The sequence below is a fragment of the Pundamilia nyererei genome, unplaced genomic scaffold (assembly GCF_000239375.1).
Source record: "Pundamilia nyererei isolate P.nyererei 1_Seehausen unplaced genomic scaffold, PunNye1.0 scaffold00152, whole genome shotgun sequence".
Classification (NCBI taxonomy): Eukaryota; Metazoa; Chordata; class Actinopteri; order Cichliformes; family Cichlidae; genus Pundamilia; species Pundamilia nyererei.
This window is the reverse complement of record NW_005187553.1, coordinates 524,237-543,699: the sequence shown is the minus strand read 5'-3', so window position 1 is coordinate 543,699 and position 19,463 is coordinate 524,237. Positions and strand designations below refer to the sequence as shown.

The window sequence follows — 19,463 nt, the reverse complement described above, 5'->3', positions numbered from 1 at the left end:
CTTGCACCGCTTGGTGTAGATGGACAGCAGGTCAGGGAGCTCTGATTGAATGATGCGTTCGGCTGAGCGCACCACTCTGCAGATCTCGTCTGTACCTGCTGTATTTATGTCTAGTGGTCACTCACTCAGCGTTATTGTGGTTTTAATTCTTTGACTAAATAGAGTCTAACATTTTGAGACTGTTTTCTATAAAATGACTATAGCAGAAACGATTTTGACTCAGAAGGAATCTCAGCTAGAAGATGAAACGCATGTCAACATGTAGGTATGAATGAGACCTACAGGGTGATGTGACCCTTGAAGTTTCCTGAAAAAGCAGCAGACATGGTCTTAATGAATCATCTATTGCACTATAAGTCAGATTCTGAGTGGTTGTTCCTGTTTCCGTTGGTCCCAAAGCTTGTTGCTGTAGTTCTGCCACAGCCCTCGCACTGAGGGACCCTTCAGCAGGCATGAGGCTGACTCATCAGAGAGTCACTCCCTTCATGGGGCTGGATTCAGATTAAACAAACATTATCAGAGTTTACTTTTGCTTGCATTTTTCACAGACCTTCCATGTAGTCTATTTATCCACCAGCTGTGTCACGTATACACTTCACCAACAGCACTTTTAAATTATGCTTTAAGCCACCTTTCATATTTTAGAAAATCCATCTGTGTTTACTATTGCACTGCTGCTTCTACTACTAGTACTTCAGCGGTTTCAGTTACTGCTGCTGTCAGCTTCTGTTGTCACTTTTACTCATAAATATTTCAGCTGCATGTAGCACTGATCCCCCTACAGCTCTCACTCTGCCGTTACTGCTAAATAAGTGCATAATAAACTCCCACTGCAGATAATGCTGTAACGATGTGCTGTTCTCAGGTCGGTCGCAGTGAGAAAAGGAACCTCGGAGCAGCAGCCATGTTGTCGGGGGAGGAGATTCTGTGTAGCACGCAGCAGGTGATCGCAGGGCTGGAGGCGCTGAGAGGGGAGAACCGCAGCCTGCTGGAGAGCCTGCAGGAGGCGCTGGAGAGCCGGGCGGTGCCAGAGAGCAGCAGCGTTGAGCAGGAGAAGACCAGCATCATCCACCAGTCGCTGGAGAGGATAGAGCTGGGGCTGAGTGAGGCACAGGTACCACCAGGAAATAAAGAAGCAAGCAGTCGCAATGAAATCTTGTGTCACACGTCTTTGTCTTCAAGCTTTTTTTTAAGACGGAAATGGAAGAAAATAACATTCCCAGATAATTTAAAATTGAACTTCTTGTACTTTACATATTAAACAAAGTGATTTTTTTTTAATGAAATAGTTTTGAGTTTACGTTTAGTTTTAATTATTTTAACTGACTGTGTTTTTATTTGAACAAACAAACGTGTTTAGCTTGCCAGGCGCAGTTATTTTGAAAAAGAAAAATTAATTTTGAGACTTGCATTTCTGTCATGAATGGTTGATGACAAACTTAAATGAACTGACACATAAAAATATCTGATGTCTGTCATTTTTTATTATTATTTTTTATTTATTTATTTTGTTGTTGTTGTTCCTGTTGGTGTCCCGAGGCACTGATGACTGTTTTTCCTTTGATTTGTTTTGTCTGAAGTCGGGCTGTTGACAAGTTTTGAGCTCATTTACTGAAGCATAGTCGTTAAGTCACTGATCTCCCTTCATGGTGCACGCAGTCTTCTTTCTGTTGTTTCTGTTTCTGTTGGGTTTACATTTTTTTACATTGTCTTCAGGTGATGATGGCGTTGTCAGCTCACCTCGGTTCTCTGGAGGCAGAGAAACAAAAGCTACGAGCTCAGGTGAGTTTGTCGAAAAGACCTGTATACTTGTGTTGACACTCATCATAGGCTGCTTCATTTGGTCTCCCTTTTTAAATGTTTGTTAAAGCAAACATCTTACTTAGCATTCACCTGTCATGGAGGCAAATTCATATATCCGTCTTTAGATTCAAGATATGAAGCATCATATGTCTCGCCGAAGAAGAAGACGTCCTCTTCACCAAAGAAACAAAATGCAAAGGAGGAAACGATGTCTTAATAAATTGTCTTCCTCTCCCTGCTCATCTCACTCAGGGCTCTAACACATGCGCATAAACATGCTAATCTAGTCCTAATTTAGTCAGCAGATTTGTCTTGTCACACTCCTTTTACTCCCTCCACCACAGTAGGTAGAAAAGCATGCTTCACACCCGGCATTGACAGCTGAGGTAAACAGTGGACTGACAACCTGCCACGGAGGGGGAAAAACTGCAGTCCGGGGTCACTTTGCTATCTGTAGAAAACTCGCTACAGATGAACAGCGGCAAGAGCTTTTGAAGTGACTTGGATGAAAACATAACTGCAAAATATTTAAATGGCACATATTAGTTTTTTGTTTCTTATGTATTGATTATTGTTGATATTTTTCAAATATGTTAAAATAGAAGGTGTACAAAAGCTTTTTTTTTTTGTAATGAAAACTGGTAGAAATATGCTGGCGGGATGTGGCTGAATGTAATGTTTTTGATCTCTCTTGGCTGACTAAAACATGTTTGTCCTACATCGGCCACCGTAGCTTAGATTAGCACTCGAAGCGCTAAGAAAACAGGATTCAATTGGCTGCAATCTGCATTCTCCTGATATCTACTGGTGAAAACTTTACACACTGTAACTTTAAGCATTTAGATATGGCAGTGTCTGCGTTTTTGTTGCATGGCTCCTTCATTCTCTTGCCTGTTTCCTTCCTCTTCTCTTTGTTATGTATCATCCTCGCTCTCATTTCTGCATCCTCCCTCTCAGGTTCGTCGTCTCTGTCAGGAGAACCAGTGGTTGAGGGATGAGCTGGCTGGCGCTCAGCAGCGGCTTCAGGACACGGAGCAGGAGGTGGTCACCCTCGAGGAGCAGAACAGACACCTGCAGTTCATGTCCTCCATACGCAAGTATGACCAGGATGAGCCGCCTCTGGTGAGGACAGAAAACATGCTAACCCACATATGTCTGCAGAAGAGTCTGTTGGTATTTACCAGCCAGCTGAGAGTTTGAGTAACAACAAACAACCTGCCCTTCAAGATGAGTAACAGGGAGAGTCAGCGCTTCGCTGTGTCAGCACAGGAATCTTAACCATGGTGTTTGTGTGTATATTCATCAAATTAATATGCTGAAAGTTTGTCTGCAGCTGGAGGTTTGGAGGACTTTACTAAAGCTGTTGTAATTATATACTGGGCAGAAGGACGTCATGTCCCATCTCAGCAAGTTTAGCAAGTTTTTGCTGATGTGTTGGCAAACTGTTTAAGCTCTAATGTCATAGAGCAACATTAGCATTCATTTGGATTCCAGCTGGTTTGCATCTGATGAATGTACCACCAGTTTTCACTGTCTCTGCTTTAGCTTCACTCAGCTGCCTTCCTGTCATTGCCAATTAGCGTGTAGGACAGTGTGCAGGTTTATCAGAGCTCGCTGACAAAAAGCAGCTACCGAAACAGATGAACCATATAGTCAACTTTTAAGCTTACCGTTAGTACTGCTGTCTTCTAAGTCGTGCTGTGTGTGTTTCTTATTTCAGGATGACAAAGACACTTCCTCCAACAAAGAGTCTCTGGATGACCTCTTTCCTGCTGAGGATGAGGAGCAGTCTTCGAGTGAGGTTCTTCTAGGCTTTGAAATGTGTTTTTATTATCGTTTTGAACACCTCCCTGTCTCCAAAATGACAAAACCCTTTTTTTGATAGATTTTTTTTTTGGATACAGAGGAGGTGTTGAGTAAATGCAAACTGTTTTTAATTTAAATTAGTCAATACATTGAGCACCACTCTCATCGTGATTTAGTTTGAGTGCTTTGAGAAGTGTCAGCGTTGAAACTGGAGGCAGATACTGGTTTACATCTTCACTGGGCATAGATAAGCTCAAGGTGTAACTGTTGCTTCTAATCCTGATATCTGAGTAACTGCTGACACACAACAAACACATTTTATCAGCTTACACATGAATTTAGAGCGCATGAAGGTGGAAGCATGAAAGCGATCTGTGAATCTCTGTAGTTTGAAATACGACGCCAGTCTGAAGTTATCTTTTAGGACAGCGGCTTCCTTTTAGAAAATGGTGAAACATGAGTACGCATCGCTACCTCCTTTGACTTTTGTTTTTTGACAGCGTTAAAGCCTGACAAAAAAAATATAAACTTTAGTGTTTTTAGAGGTTAGACGACTGCAGGTTGAGTGTGAGTGACCAGGGAGAAAAGATGAAATGGGAAAATAAAAAATTTCGCCTGCATTTATTGTTATGCTTAAACTTTTCTATTATGATCAATTTTACTTAATTGCCTAAATAGCAGTGCAATTATGCAGCCAGTTTTCATGTAATACATCTTTATTTGGGCTTAACACCATCCATCCATTCGTCTTACTTTATTTGTGAGACATACAGTATAGAAAACGGGTCAAATTAAATATTAGGTTCCACCCTGCCTTGTTTTTGGTCCTCTCTGTTAGACCTGTTAAAATGATCCAAAATGAGTTTCCGTAGCAGGAACTGGGCCCTTCTAAAGTCAGCATGGTCTTGCTTTTATTTGTTTGTTTGTCGTTTAGTGTCCCAGCCTCACCACAGCAGTGCAGCAGCTGCAGCCCAGCAGGGCGGCTACGAGATCCCCGCCCGCCTTCGAACGCTCCATAACCTGGTCATCCAGTACGCATCCCAGGGACGATATGAGGTCGCGGTACCGCTGTGCAAACAGGTGGGAGGGGCTTCCACTGTCCTAACTGTTGCTAACCAAAACAAATCGCCTGACAACCATTTAACATGACCTCATCGTGTCTCCGCAGGCTTTGGAAGACCTGGAAAAGTCCTCTGGCCACACTCACCCAGACGTAGCCACCATGCTCAATATACTGGCGCTGGTGTACAGGTGATGTCAGTTAGCATTGCAAAAGCGTCTGTATTGGTATTTACAGCTACCGCGGTGGCACTGTCAAAGCTGGGTTAACCATTCGAGGTCTTCCAGGCGACTCAGAGTTCATGCTTTATTTGTTCTGGTCGAGTACGTCATGTGACTCTCCTTCAGTTCAGAAATGTCCTCCCGGCTTTCGTCTCGTCTAACCCATCAGTGCCGTTTGTCTAGCTGGTGCACGTCTTTTCCTTCAGCTCTGCCGGCACAATGATGCACTTTAAATGTTAAATGTCTTCAAATGTTAAAGACGTAATGATGCTGCAGAAAAAGTGATTTATTATTCAGTTTTAGATGGGGGGGAAAAATGGTTTGTTGTGCTTGTATCAGTTGAGGTAGGCGTATAAATGCTTTTCCTGCCCGGTTTGAGCCGAGCGTCCCGTGTAAGCAGTTGGTGTGCAGTAATTGAGCGGATCGGATTCTCTGTCATCAGCATTATATTGCTCTGACTGGTTGTGGCTTTGACTATGGCTTGTGATACCTGGCAAATTTGAGGTTTAATAAAAGTGTCTTGTAATAGATGATAGATTATCTGAAACTCTTAGGGAGGAAGTGTCCTTAACAAGCCAAACGCTTCTCACTGGGTGAACAGTGTGGTTTGTGTTGTTTCCCTACAGAGATCAGAACAAATACAAAGAGGCCGCCAACCTGCTGAACGATGCTTTGGCCATCAGGGAGAAAACTCTTGGGATGGACCATCCGGCTGTAAGTTACTCGGCTGCACTGGAAGAAAACTTATAATGAGGCGGCTAAAACTGGTTTCAGCGTTCTCTTTCATCAGCGTAAACGTGAAACATAAAACCTTGTGGGTTACAAGAATTTTGATCCTCATTTGTTGTTCGTTGCTTCCGACATGCCTGACCTGCAAATATTGGCTCCCTTTGTAGTCATTTCATGTGGTTTAGACTTTAGCGAGTGAGCTGGTGTGTATTTGTGTGTGTGCGTGTGTGTGTGTGCATGTGTGTATGCAGGTGGCAGCGACGCTCAACAACCTGGCAGTGCTTTATGGGAAAAGAGGAAAATACAAGGAAGCAGAGCCGCTTTGTAAAAGAGCTCTAGAGATCAGAGAGAAAGTAAGAAAACACCTTTGTATTACAACAGATATCCCAAATTCCTACTAATAACTCACTTTAACCTTAATCTAACCTAGATTATGGATGCCCGATTTATAACAGACTAAATGTTTTGCTAATTTACTTCCATCCATCCATTCTCTGCTGCTTATCCTTTTCAGGGTCATGAGGGGGTCTTAGGGTAAGAGGCAGGGTACACCCTGGACAGGTCACCAGTCTGTTGCAGGGCTAACACATAGACAACCATTCACACTCAATTTAAAGTTTCCAATTAACCTATCTGCATGTCTTTGGACTGTGGGAGGAAGCCGGAGTACCCGGAGAGAACCCACGCACAGGGAGAACATGCAAAGACCCCAGCCTGATGGTGGGATTGAACTCCAGAGGCAACAGTGCTAACCACTGTGCCACCGTGCTGCCCTTGCTAATTTACTTAAACATCTAAATATGTCCTCTATCCTTCGATGTCACAGAGCTGAGTGAGCAGGCATCCCCTGTATCACATACTGGAAGTGTTATGGAAAGAGTAACTGGTTGATCGTCCCTCACCGTGCACCTTTTTTTTTGTCGCCTCCTCAGGTTCTCGGTACAGATCATCCAGATGTGGCCAAACAGCTGAACAACCTGGCTCTGCTGTGTCAGAACCAGGGGAAGTACCAGGAAGTGGAGCAGTACTACGAGCGCGCTCTGCACATCTACCAGAGCAAGCTGGGACCAGACGACGCCAACGTGGCTAAAACCAAGAACAACCTGGTGAGAGGAAACCTCGTTGTCTGGATTACTGAGGCTGTTGTTATTTTACGATATTATTATTTTTTCAATCATCATTTAAACCCCCCCTCTCCCTCAGGCATCATGTTATCTTAAGCAGGGGAAATACAGACAAGCTGAAGCTCTTTACAAAGACATCCTGACCAGAGCGCATGAAAAGGAGTTCGGGTCTGTTGAAGGTACAAACAGATTACTTCATGTAACTGCTCATGTTTGTGTAATTGTTCTCGTGACACGATGACATTTTAAGAGCGTGAGATAACCACAAGGGATCAGTTCGACCACCGAGTACTGAGAAAACTACCTAACGCTGGCATAACACATTCATTTTTATCATTTTAACATGAGCTGTGATTCATTCTGCTCAGTTTTAGCTTTCTGTGTTGTCTTTGTGTATTCATGTTGAATTTGGCTAATGTACCTTTTTTAATGTTTGCATGATTCGCATTCAAATATAGGGGCCGCACCCTATATTTACCCTATAAGCCCTGGAGTTTGTCCTTAGGGGCTTCTCTGACAGCAGATACATGACACATAATAGCTTCTTTGCCTCATATACTATTTCATCATATAAGTCTCAGTCAGACTCTGTGGAAATCTGTCATTTTTGTAGTTTTACTTCAGCAGTTTTCATATTTTTAAATGTAGGCCTGTCTCAGTCTTTCTGCAAAAACTGTTTTATTTAGATTTTGTTTTGTATACTGTACAGTTTTATATTGTTCTTATCGTATTGATGTCCAACTGAAAGAAACTTCAAATTTCAATATAAACAATTGCTTGTTTTATGTCTGTTGTCCAGGTGACGGGCGTCCCAGCTGGTCCGGCGTGGTGGAGGACGGTGGGTCCACACAGGACGGACTTAAGCGCAGTGGCTCCTTCACCAAACTCAGAGAGTCGATCAGGCGAAGCAGCGAGAAACTGGTCCGAAAGCTGAAAGGAGTCGGAATGGAGGAAACAACCCCAAGGAATGCTGGGTAATATTCTGTAAACAAGGTGTTTTAGCTCCAGCTGAATGCTGAAAAGCCACCTGATGAACAGTTTGTTCTGCCCCGTTTTCAGGATGAAGAGGGCAAACTCGCTGAATGTTTTGAACGTTGGCGTCAGAGAAAGTCAGGATGGCAGCGAGGTGAGCAGACTGTTAACCATACAGTCTGAAAACCAGAAATCTGCAAGCACCTCATGCACATTTAAGATAAACGTCACCTCTTAACACACATTTTGTGTTTTTGTTGATCAGTCGAGTCAGCTGACGGATACTCGAGGCTTGAGCTCCAGCACTCAGAGTCTGATGAGAAGAGGCTCACTCGGTGGGAACAGCTAACGCAAAAATAAGAATATCCCCTAAAAACGCAACACCTTTCAAAGATGACGATCGGCACAGAGCAGTGTGTTTAATCAGTGTGGGAACATCAGGCCTGAGTGGATTCATCATTTTTAGTCTTCAAGGAAAAAAGATAATTGACTCGACTAAGATGCTTCCAAAAATCTGACTTTTAAAATTAGTTTGTTTCATTCTAAAAACGCACAATTTCAGTTTTTTCTTTAAAAAACAAACAAAAAAAACCAAAAAAACAACAAAGCATAAATAGAGGGCTGGGTCATGTGATGAATTTTAACTTGACGTTATCGGAATTGCACTATGACATTTTCTTCCGGATCACTTGAAGTTTTAAATCCCGTCATTCCTGGTTTTAGGTTCAGTTCTATGATTTCCAGTTAACTTTTGATCTTGTACTCGTAGGACCTGGCGTCCACATATGTGGACATCACATTTTGGGTTGTCTAGACCATAATACAAAATTTTTCCCAATCAGCTCAAATAGCAAACAAATTAAAAATGCATGCCATGAAAGAGTTCGCGTCTTAGCAGGTTAATTTTAAGTTGTGCTAAAATCACTTTAATCTAGTTCAAATGCATTTCCCCTGCAGACTGTGTTTTTACACAAACGTGACCACGTTACACTAAGGAAAGCGGCAATCTGTAGGTAAAACATTTGAACTATGGGAAATTTTAAGACACTTCACTTGATGCTTTGATACTAAAGATCATATTTTTTAAATGGAGTTGTTTGTAATTTGAGAAGCAGTGCAGGGATGTAAAGTTCTTTACACAATTTTTAAAATGTAAAGTGTAATTTTACGTTCGAGGAAGATGATAAGCTATCAAAGTTTACACAGTTTAAAGTAAAAAAGAAAAAAAATGGTACGTGTATTTTGCCTTTAAAATGTGCTGGTCATGTATAATTTATATTGTTAGACTGCTGCGTTATTGGACCAGAAGTCCTGCTCGGACACGATGAAAATAAGGAACAACTTTAAAAAAACAAGTCGGAGCAGTTTCAGGATTCCAGCTGTTGGTTTGCACCTTGTGAAAACAAATTGTCTTTACAAAAGCAAATATTTGACTTTTTAGCTTAGTACTTTTTACAGTCAGTACTTTTGCACATATGTACATAGGTAATATCTTCTAACTGCTTATGGATGTAAATCATTCTCTAAGGCTACGTTCACACTGCAGGCGAACGCGCATCAAATCAGATTTTTTTGACCCTCTGCGACTCATATCTGATCATGGTGTGACAGTGTGAACGGCACAAATCCGATATTTTCAAATCCGATCTGGGTCACTTTCGTATGTGGTACTGAATCCGATACATCTACATTATTATGTAAATAACAAAATAACTTAAAGCAAAAATTGGGAAACGTCAAGTCTGAAGTCTTTATATTAAGGGCCATCAGTCAAACGATATAGTTTGCTCTGGGTCTAAACAGAGCGCGTTGTGTGTGACGTCTTCTTTTGCGCATGCGGGCCGCTTTGAGCGTTCACACTAGAGCGCGTTTGCTGTCGCATTTTATTTGTAGTGTGAACAAGCAGACAAAAAAAATCTGATTTGATCAAAAAAAATCGGAATTGAGCATTAAGACCTGCAGCGTGAACGTAGCCTATGTTCAGTATTTATTGATTATCCGTTTGTTGCATTTTGAATTTCAGATGTGTAAAAGTCTCCCTAGGTTTGTTGCTGTGTGCCCAAATGTCAGCTTTGGCCTGATAATTTTAAACTGGTTTTGAGGTTGAGATGAAAGTCTTTACCGAAAGCCGCCGTGTAGATTTATACAATGTTTCCAAGGCAAAGCACAAGAACAAGTAGTAAAAATAGCAGCGGCGGTACAGCTTTGTAGCCAAGTTGAAAATGTTTCTGGCAAACATCACTGATGTCTAACCAGGAAAGTAATCAAATCATGAGACAGCCAACGAGCAATGAGAGAGCAAAGGAGGGGACGGGTGGATCGCTCAGCAGCCGAGTGATACATAAATATGATGGTGCATTCGAGGCTTTCACTCTACGCTGGTAGAAGTAGCATTATCAACTACTGAGGTAGCCTACGTTTAGATATTGAGGTATTCGTCTAATGTTACATCTATGCTTTTCACTGAAATGCCTGAAATCTACTACTACAAAAATTCTACTTTCTGATATTTATTAGAGATATTTTTTAAACTAGTTGAACTGAAGATTTGTTACAAAGAGCGTTGAATAACAAGTTTTACACAAACACCTGAGAATTCTGATAATAGACTGGGTCCCTGAAAGCAGCATTACCACCTGATCCATGAAGATTTTCATTCCATGAGACTCCTGGTAGGAATCTTGTTTTGCATTTGCAGTGGTAGAAGACAGCCACTGCAGTCTGTTTAAAGGGCTGAAGTCGCACCGTGTTAGCTGCTGTTAAACGACAGTCTGTTACAAGCTGAGTGAAGCACATGTAAGAATGTGGAAAAGATGAATATTTGTTTTATATTTGCAAATTTGAGCTGCAATAAATTAAACTAAGACACCGATAACCCTTGTATATGTGTGTTTTCTTTCCTCTGTGTTTGTCTGAAAAGGTTTTCAGGGTTTCATAAATTAAAGCCCTTTTTGTCTAAATATTAAGATCAGCGAGTGATGGATGGACACTTTCGATTCAAACACTTCCCACAGAAGAAAAACACAAGTCAGCTGTTAAATACAAACATTTATATTCCAGCTTCCTGGTTGGAAAACAGTATAAAACAGCATTTATGTACAGCTGCAGTAGAAAAGGAACCTGACAGTATTCTTGTCTGTATGACAGACGCTGCACAGACACCAGTGTTAGTGTCACATCTCTGATGCAACACGCTGACCTACTGACACATTTCACCAATCAAAAGAAATTTAAAAAAACTAAATGAATTGAAACTTCTGCATCACGGTAATGCTGAAGACTGAAACACGCACATTTAGAACTTAGTCAGTGTTGCTGGATTTTCTGTAGCATGTGCGTCTGCAGAAGCAAAGGCTTCTTCCTTTGATTAATAAAGGGGAAAATAAGTTTCATGGCAGCAGTTTACTGCTCCGTACTTCAGTGAAAAGCTGAACAGAGTACTGAAATATGTACTTAAGTGGTTCAAAGGTCTGCAGATGGTCTACTCTGCAGACCGAGTGCAACCTTAAATACTGACTGACCCATGAGCGGCTTTGACTGAGGCTCACATCGTTGGTGTGGGAGCGGCTCTCCTGTCAGAAGTCATTACTGTCACCAGCAGAGCTGAAAATACTTTAAATACTTTTACAGTATTTTTACCACTTGGGGGAAAACAGACACTTAAAACATAATTCTGAGTTTTTCCTTCCTAAAGTTAAGGTGGACCTGCCCTTTTAGAGCCGACCCATATTTAACCCTAGTCTGGTGACAGCTGATGACTCGGTTTATGGTGCTGCTGTGGTGACAATGTCATACGGTTCGTGTCACCTTCAGGTCTGATGAGCAATCTGAGTGATTTTCTGCAGCATTTCCTCCGACTCCAGCTGCTCGAGAGTCAGCAGAGACAAACCCAACTGGTCCTCCTGGAGAGAAAGAGAGAAGCAAGCATGGCTGCCTGGTCAGCTGTTGTCCGGAAACGTCAGCGCTCATAAGAGCTGTGCAGCTCCGTGCAATTCAAACTGCTTTACAGCAGCATTTATTCATCTGATCAACAAAATCAGGTGGCTCATGATCTCGATGGCAGTGGGTTGGTTGTTCTGGTGCCAGAGTTGTGCCAGTAAACAATCACACCAACAACTCGTCAGACACTTTAAGATTAATTTGCTAGATTATAAAACTTTTCCCCATTTAAGGTATTAAATTATAACATTAAGTTTCATTTAGCTTCAGAAATGAAGCAGACTCTTAGACAAGAGGACAGATGTTTGAGCCAATCACGGGGAGAAGATCCCTAAACCCACTGCTTTGCTCCTTTTAAAGCCAGTGTGTTGTCCTGTGTTTGTTTACTCGTTGCAGTGGTGCTTGTGATGCTTGGCGGATTGTACCTGTCTGAAAGGCTGAGCCATCTGCCGCAGGAAGTGCTTGGAAAGCTGCACGGCCTCGTCCACGGTGAGGTTCAGACTGCCGTCGTTGATGTGCTCCTGAATCCAGCGGGGTAGCTTCCCACGTTTGTCTGCTCGTGCGTAACGCTGCAGAGCACAGAGGAGGTTAGTACAGGCTTCGCTCAGCTACTCCAGCGTCAAACTCGAAGGACTGAGTGTAGAAGCCTGGAGTACTGCGGCAGGATCAGACAAATATTCAGACACACCTTGTCAGCAAAAATCATGAGTCCATAGTCAGTTTTGCCTCGGATGGCTCTGCCTACGCACTGAGCCGCGTGGCGCATGGCGTCAAACGTCAGAAAGTCGTTCTCCCTGATCTGAAACTGATCCCGAAGGTACTCCAGCCGAGCCTGAGTCGAGTTACAGAGAGAGAAAAACCCTTAGGGAATCACGACAAAACTATCCAGACTGAGAAAAGGGAAAGAACACAAACTAAAATGTGTGGTTTTGTTCCTCGTTTGATAATGTAAATCCTTAAATAGCAAACATCACACAAAATATGAATAGATTTAACTTTCTGAGCTTTGACCCCACACAGAGGTGACTCTGACCTTTAGGATGCGGCTCTGCGTATAAACATACGGCACTCCAAACATGATGACAGCACGGCCATAATGGTGCACTGAACAGAAAACACAACGAGACTCCGAGTCAGCGACAAAGCGCATGTTTGCTTCACCTTATCGTCTCCAGCCACGCAGGACTCTTCTTCTGCTGTTTGCTTTAATTTGTCCTGCTGGAGCCGCACAGAGCAACTCGATGACTTACCGAAATCGATCCCTTCAGACACTTTTCCTCTGGCCACAGACAGGAGGATGGCTCCTCGGCCGTTCTCACACGCCTAAACAGCAGAGACAGAAAGGTCAAAGGTCAAAGTCTGGGCCCAACACAAAAGACCTGAACATCTGTTTGTTTGTTCACGGCTCAATTTATGATTTTGGTCTCTTTGTTAGTTAAATACTACTACAATAATGGGTCTGACCTCTTGGTATTTCTCCAGGGCCATGCTCGTCTCTGCAGCATCCTGAGTCTCGATGAAGATCAGCTTGTTTCTCTGGATATTCTCCAGGATACCCTGCAAGCGAACGTGACCCCAGACACAACAAAAACACACAAAATTAATTTATTATTAATATATTAGTTACTAAACGGATTGGGATTAAATAAGAGAATGCTTCTTCCTGCTCATTTTTGAACATGTAAAGTTATCTACTGTGATTATTTTTCTCTTTATGTTTTATTTTGTTTGTGTTTTTTTCCTTCATTGTTCTATTTTTTTACATGTTTAAAATAAAGCCACTTCACAGATTACAGAAAGATATGTCAGATTTCTACAGCTTCACGAAAGAAAAACGGCGGTTGTTTCAGTTACTCAGATGCTTGTGGATTACACACACTGACCTGTTCATACCAGGACGCCACGATGTTCTCCATGTAGACGTAGCTGGTGAAAAACGCCACAATCCCATCGGGAACGATCGCAGACATCTCCAGAAGCAGGTTACCATAATTCCGAATCACAGCTGGAGAAGCAAACATGAAAATTATCTCGTTACACGTTGATGAAAACACAGCGTTGTCATTTGTAGTTGTACGGCCTTTGATTTGAGAGGTCACGCTCAAATAGCACAAGTTATTTTTACTAACCGAAATCTTCTCTGGTCTCAAACTTGGAGCTCAGGGCCACCTGGTCGTTTCCTCTGCCAACAATCTGTGGAAGACGGAAACAAAGTGATGGAAATGTTTATGTTTCTCTCCTCTTTTTGTTCATGTCTCCAAGGTGGTGCTGCTTTTGTGACTCCACCCAGGACTACAGTTGTTTTGCGGGTTTTTTTCATATTAAGTGTTGTTACAAACCAGAGGGCAGAGGCAGGTGCGCGCCAGTGTCATGGTGAAGGACGCCATGGTAACCGGGCGAAAGTCAAGGATGCGGGGATAGATGTCCAGGGGGGAAAGTGTCTGAAGAGAGGAGAAACATCAGGGGTAAGATGGTGAAATTAGATCAGGCTTTCATTTAGATCCTTCGAATCAGATCTTTCATTTCAAAGGCTTCAAAGAGGCGATGACCTGATGTCTGTTGACTCAGGAGCAAACGAGGTGCTTCTAACGGCTTCACTTAGACGTTTAAAACTAAGAACAAGACACTGCAAGAAGGAATTCAGACTCCTGCACATGTAAGAAAAACTCAGCAGTCACACGTGTCGTTGAATAAACAGCAGGATTATATTTCAAGACATAACATGTTGAATGGAAGTTTTACAGTGTTATGATGTTATTATCGGAGGTCTGCAGGGAAAAAATGAAGCGAGAACTTCACCTAATTTTGTTTCAAAGAATAAAAAGGAAACTTGATTACTTCACTCACTGTACGGACGTCACCACATTGTTTTTGTACCTTTAATGAATAAAAATTGTAAATTAAATGTCACCGGAAATGAGCAGGAAGTACGCACCCCTGAGGTGATGACGACTGACTGGAATCTTTGGAAAACTGGTTTGATGGCTATAGACGGGTCCATGCAGCTGAGAGGGGAACAGACAAACACACTGACCTGTGATACACAGATATCAACCTGGCATCTCCTTTTGTGTTAAAACGCTTTGTGTAAAAGAATGAAACTAAATGACAGTCACAGGTAATCTCCTCTGCAGACGGCGGCACATGAACTCAGAATTCATTGTGCAGCTCACCTGAAATGCAGCACGGGGTTGGCGATGGTCGGAGTTCTGTCTTCAAAGGGCTCGATGATGATGGTGAAGCCTTTTTAGACACAGAGAGATACTACAGATCATAATCCAACAGCATCTGCGTTTATTAATGCCACCGTGTTACTTGGAGTTGAACAGAGGCGGGACTTTTTACTACCTTGGCTGTAGGTGCTGACGAGAGTGGCGAAGTTCGAGATGAGAGTAACAGCTGAGAAGTCTGCGATGTCGGCGATCTCCAGAGTTCGAAGCAACGACTGCAACCGCTCTGCACAAAACCTGGAGATACAAGGAGGATGGATCGGTGATAAAGAGACGGGAAACAGAAACAACCAAGAGACTAAGCGAGGCTGTTCGCATTCGCAGAAAAGAAGCTGAAACTGACCTTAGAGGCTTGCGGTCGATGCAGACTTTTTCGAAAATGTCTTTAAGGAACTGCGGCGCGCTCTCCTGTACGACGTGTTGGACCCTCAGACGAGACTTCAGATACTCCAGGAAGCGTCTCATGAAACCTACAAAGTGCTCGGCTGTACGAATAGAGCCAGGCACCGCCTCTGACAGAAAGAGAGGAGGACAGTTTGTGCTCATGTCTACAATAAGATTCGGCTCTTCATCTAAACCGTACAGAAAGATTACAGTTCCAATGTTTGGAGTTTGATGCGCACGGAGGACTTAATAGAGACAACTTGAAATGCTTACTACCAAACTCTACTTCTAAACCAGCGCTTCAAAATTTACTCTGAGCTGAGAGAACAATTAAAGGAAAAACCTTGAAGGATTTCATCAGGCAACACCGGATTTGCGAGGTAGATGTCGGTTTCTCTCGCCACATTGGCTTCCTTCAGCCCCTCCACCAAGCGTCTGTACTCCTCCCTCAGCTTAGCAGCATCCGTCTCCTTTATCCTATAAACACAGGCAGATTACAGTAGCTTAGATTAATACTCATTCGTAAGATTTCCTTATTTTCTGTCTCTTTAATCTGTTCTGCAAAATTACAGCCAGTAAGAGGAGCAAAGACGTTCCAATTATTGGTGCAATCTTTCATTCAGTCAGGAAAACATGGATGGATTTCCATGTTGCAAGTGATGATGCAAGCATTACTTGTGTATGGTGTTCTGGAGAGTGTCCACGTTGGTCTGACAGCGGTCCAGCGTTCGCCTGGTGATATTTACGCTCATGGAGTCGATGCACACGTTGTCTGAGGAGAGAGTGAAAGAAAATATGAATTATTTTAAATAATTACTGTAAAACAAATTCCTAAAATAGACAAATACATTCAGTTAAATGCACCGAATGTGCATATTAGACTCCGATTAATTGCTCACCGATATTATGAGCCTCATCAAATACCACTACAGATTTCTTTGCCAGCTCTTTAGACACCAGATCAGCTATCTTGGGGTCCAGCAGGTAGTGGTAGCTGTACACCACAATGTTGGCATGCAGGATCTGAGAGAAATCAAGAGGAAACAAGCTTCAAGATACAACATTAAACTCTGGATTATTCAGTAATGAGAAGCTGGCGTGTTATCATTTATTTTCCAATTAGAGCAGCCAGTGAGAAAAATGTTTTTCCTATAAAAGCATGCAAACAGCATTTTACATGTAATAAAACACTCAAAATCTCATTCGTGTTCATACACATTACATGGTCACGGATTTGGCGTTTTCACAGTAACTCACTGAATAGCGAGCCAGATAGTAAGGACACCAGCCCTTCCTCCTGCCAAAGGCCTTGAGGTCATCAAGGTTGTAGATGCCAGCAGGAAGAGGCACCTGTCGGCCGACTGAATCGAACTCCTGCAACACAAACCAGGTTTGCCTGTCGAGTAGTGGCTGGATTTAGATTTTCAGGCTGATTAAATGCTCCTAACTAATCATGTCGAGCCAGTACGTTGTAATCATCCAGCACAGAAATGAAAAGATTACTAAAGAATAGAAACCTGAACTTGTTTTTAAACCTTTAATCCATAAAGATCAAACCCCACCCGTTACGTTGAAGCGTGATGCTGTCATGTCATCAGCCATTGCAAAAAAACAAAACAAAAAATAACTTCTGCTTCTGCTGAAAAACACCATCTGATGTGAGTTCTTACCTCGTAGAAGCGACAGACGGGCAGGTTGGGGTTGCTGTGATGTTGTGCGCGGACGTACGATGCTGTCAGACTGTGGCACTTCCCATCGACTTCCTTACCGAAGCGCAGAGAGCTCACCTGTGTGAAGACAAGCGTGTCGGTCACTTTTGAAAGGAGAAAGCTGAATCCTGAATCGCTCCTCTGGCTTTGTGGGATGCAGGTGTTCATACCTCAGGGTGGATGCAGAGGTTCTTCCTGGAGGAAAGAGCAAGAGCCAGGAAGTTGTTGCTCTCTCCTGTTTCTTTAGTGTAAAACTCCATCAGCTTCCTCAGCTCCTCCACAACCTCATCGGAAAGAATCAAACACAGTCTGAGACGTCGGGGCTTTGAAAGCTTCTTCTTGTTTAACTCAAAAAGAAAGTTACACAGTAGAAACACGCTTCACTGACGACTGATTTGACGTCCACTCACCTTCTCGATCTCTGGAACTGTTCTAGAGCAGTAAATTAACTTGGTGACCTCCAGAGGGAAAGCCTGAGAGAGCGAGAACATATTTACATGCTAATCTGCCACCAGCTGTTAGTATGAACCGTTTATGAGAGAGGCTGAACTCACCCTTTGGTAGGCCACAATGAGGGACAGTAGAGAGATGGTCTTCCCTGTTCCCGATGGCATCTCCAAGACTCCATGACCCTGAACGGGAACAGGTTCGGTTAACACAGAAAGCAGCAGCTGAAAGTAAACACTTTTAAACACGTGTGTGTGTTTGTGTGTCAGTGGACACACTGTACTTCCCTGAAGGAGCAACAAAACACGACACGATGACACAAAAGGTCAAATCTGGACTAAACACTGTAACTTTAGGAATCATCTCTTCACCTCCAAGGAAGAAAAGGAGGAAAAAAGTAACTCAAATTTCAAAATACATACATGCATGACTGGAAGAAAAATGTGAACTTTTCTTTAACTGGAAACAGCAAAGAGCAGAAAATATGATCATCCTAAATAACTGAAATAACAACTGGATAAAAAAGATGACTCGTCTTCCATCTTCTTCAGACCAAAATGAATTTATCGCTTCCTCCTCTGTCCCCAACAGCAGCTGTACAGGCTTCATATATCACATGTCCTCCTTCACCACATCCATCTCTCTGAGTCCTTCCTCTTCTCTCCTGCCTGGCAGCTCCATCTTCAACACCCTCTGACCAATATATCCACCCTCCTCTGCACACGTCCAGCCTCTCTAACTTTGTCTACAAACAATCTCAACCCTCTGATGTATTCAACTGTAATCTAACCAGCCTGGTCACTCACAATGAAAATCTCAACATCCTCAGTTCAGCCTCCTGTCTTTTTTACGGTGCCACCGTCTTCAAGCCAAACATCATACCAAGTCTCACTACCATCTTGTAAACCATGCCTTTCACTCTTGCTGATATCATTCTGTCACAAAACACTCATCTCCATGCAATCCACCTCTCATCTCCACTGTTCATTACTCTCGTTCACATGTGTCATCCAACCCAGGGTATTTGTGTGCATGAAAACCACACCTTCAGATTAACCTCTAACGCCACCCACCTTGGCATCCAGCGTCCTCTTCAGCTCCAGCATGTAGGAGTACTGCTCGGGGTAGATGTAGTCATAGGGAAAATACACCAGCAGACCCTCAATGTTGAGCCTGCAAGGAAACAGCAACGATGCTAATAGTGCACAGCAGCTGTACAGGCTTCATTCTGGACTATCTTTAAGCCAAGTATGTGTGAATGAGTGCGAGACATCTAAAATAAAAGTTAAAACAATGATTTGGATAAACTAGAGCCACAAAACTCTGATTTTATGTGGACTTGGCTCAGGTATGTCACAGTTGCTGGAAACGCGCTAACACTGAAAGCCCATGTTGTCTGTTTGTACTCAGTAAAACACTCACTTCATCTTTACAGCACGTTTAGCGGCAGCTCCTCTTCTTTTTACGTAACTTGTGTTATTTTAAAACAGTCATTAAAATTTGAATGTGCGCCAAAAACACAAAACAAAACGCCGCATTAGCAACGCCACAGCCTGCTACAGTATTTAATTCTTCTTCGTTGATCGTTTGAACGCTATCAGACGGATTACCGCCCCCTGCAGGCCAAAAGGAAAACTAAATACTCCTCTGTAATGCTTCGAAGTTACATTTAAAACCCGTTATTTAATCAGTTTATAGTTATTATCGCCTTTTATTTATTTTATTTATGTATTTATATTTATATTTATATTTATATTTGACTACGACTACTTCAACTGGAAGTGTTAGCCTGCTGCTCTCGACGCTAACTTTGACCACATTCGAGTCATATAACAATTTCATTTCCGGTGAATAGTTTGAAAAAGAAACGCTAACATAAATGGTATACTGTGTTGCCAAACATCGACACAAACAGCTGTTACATCTTACTGTGTAGCTGTAAATGTGACTTTTCGGTCGTCTTGCTTGTTACGTTATAGTTGTAATTCACAGCTGTGCTTTCTCCATGCTTCCGTTCATTATTTGGGCTTCAGCGTCTA

The 19,463-nt window shown here is 42.5% G+C and overlaps 2 protein-coding genes across 3 annotated transcripts in view; one reads left to right on the top strand and one right to left on the bottom strand.

Annotated features, from left to right (window-relative positions):
- Positions 1 to 12,109, top strand: part of klc3 (kinesin light chain 3) — a 13,880-nt gene extending 1,771 nt beyond the window's left edge. The window contains exons 2-14 of one of the 2 annotated variants that reach the window (XM_005744980.1): positions 866 to 1,114; positions 1,717 to 1,782; positions 2,761 to 2,925; positions 3,524 to 3,599; positions 4,544 to 4,689; positions 4,778 to 4,860; positions 5,517 to 5,604; positions 5,871 to 5,972; positions 6,552 to 6,725; positions 6,823 to 6,922; positions 7,543 to 7,717; positions 7,803 to 7,869; positions 12,051 to 12,109. In XM_005744980.1, coding sequence (XP_005745037.1) covers positions 905 to 1,114; positions 1,717 to 1,782; positions 2,761 to 2,925; positions 3,524 to 3,599; positions 4,544 to 4,689; positions 4,778 to 4,860; positions 5,517 to 5,604; positions 5,871 to 5,972; positions 6,552 to 6,725; positions 6,823 to 6,922; positions 7,543 to 7,717; positions 7,803 to 7,869; positions 12,051 to 12,062 — 1,464 coding nt within the window. In that variant the 5' untranslated portion in view covers positions 866 to 904 and the 3' untranslated portion in view covers positions 12,063 to 12,109. Of the gene's footprint in view, positions 1 to 865; positions 1,115 to 1,716; positions 1,783 to 2,760; positions 2,926 to 3,523; positions 3,600 to 4,543; positions 4,690 to 4,777; positions 4,861 to 5,516; positions 5,605 to 5,870; positions 5,973 to 6,551; positions 6,726 to 6,822; positions 6,923 to 7,542; positions 7,718 to 7,802; positions 7,870 to 7,980; positions 8,270 to 12,050 lie in introns of those variants that run through there. The other variant, XM_005744979.1, reaches the window with a different exon arrangement.
- Positions 10,751 to 19,014, bottom strand: ercc2 (excision repair cross-complementation group 2). The gene is made up of 23 exons (XM_005744981.1): positions 18,847 to 19,014; positions 18,498 to 18,597; positions 17,532 to 17,609; positions 17,388 to 17,450; positions 17,148 to 17,261; positions 16,939 to 17,055; positions 16,526 to 16,642; positions 16,168 to 16,291; positions 15,944 to 16,040; positions 15,612 to 15,745; positions 15,228 to 15,396; positions 15,003 to 15,121; positions 14,828 to 14,897; positions 14,590 to 14,659; positions 13,994 to 14,095; positions 13,784 to 13,847; positions 13,538 to 13,659; positions 13,119 to 13,211; positions 12,905 to 12,977; positions 12,688 to 12,758; positions 12,343 to 12,486; positions 12,080 to 12,223; positions 10,751 to 11,617 (listed from the first exon to the last, which is right to left on the bottom strand). Exons 1-23 carry the CDS (start codon positions 18,849 to 18,851, stop codon positions 11,525 to 11,527), a joined length of 2,283 nt encoding a protein of 760 aa, XP_005745038.1. The 5' UTR covers positions 18,852 to 19,014; the 3' UTR covers positions 10,751 to 11,524.
- Between the last annotated feature and the right edge of the window lie 449 nt (positions 19,015 to 19,463).

Excerpts from the sequence above, each read along its gene's own strand:
- ercc2 (XM_005744981.1), bottom strand. Across the intron at positions 16,643-16,938 it reads CCGTCTGTCGCTTCTACGAG|GAGTTCGATTCAGTCGGCCG; the intron begins GTAAGAACTCAC and ends TTTGTGTTGCAG. Across the intron at positions 13,212-13,537 it reads TGGCGTCCTGGTATGAACAG|GGTATCCTGGAGAATATCCA; the intron begins GTCAGTGTGTGT and ends GTTCGCTTGCAG.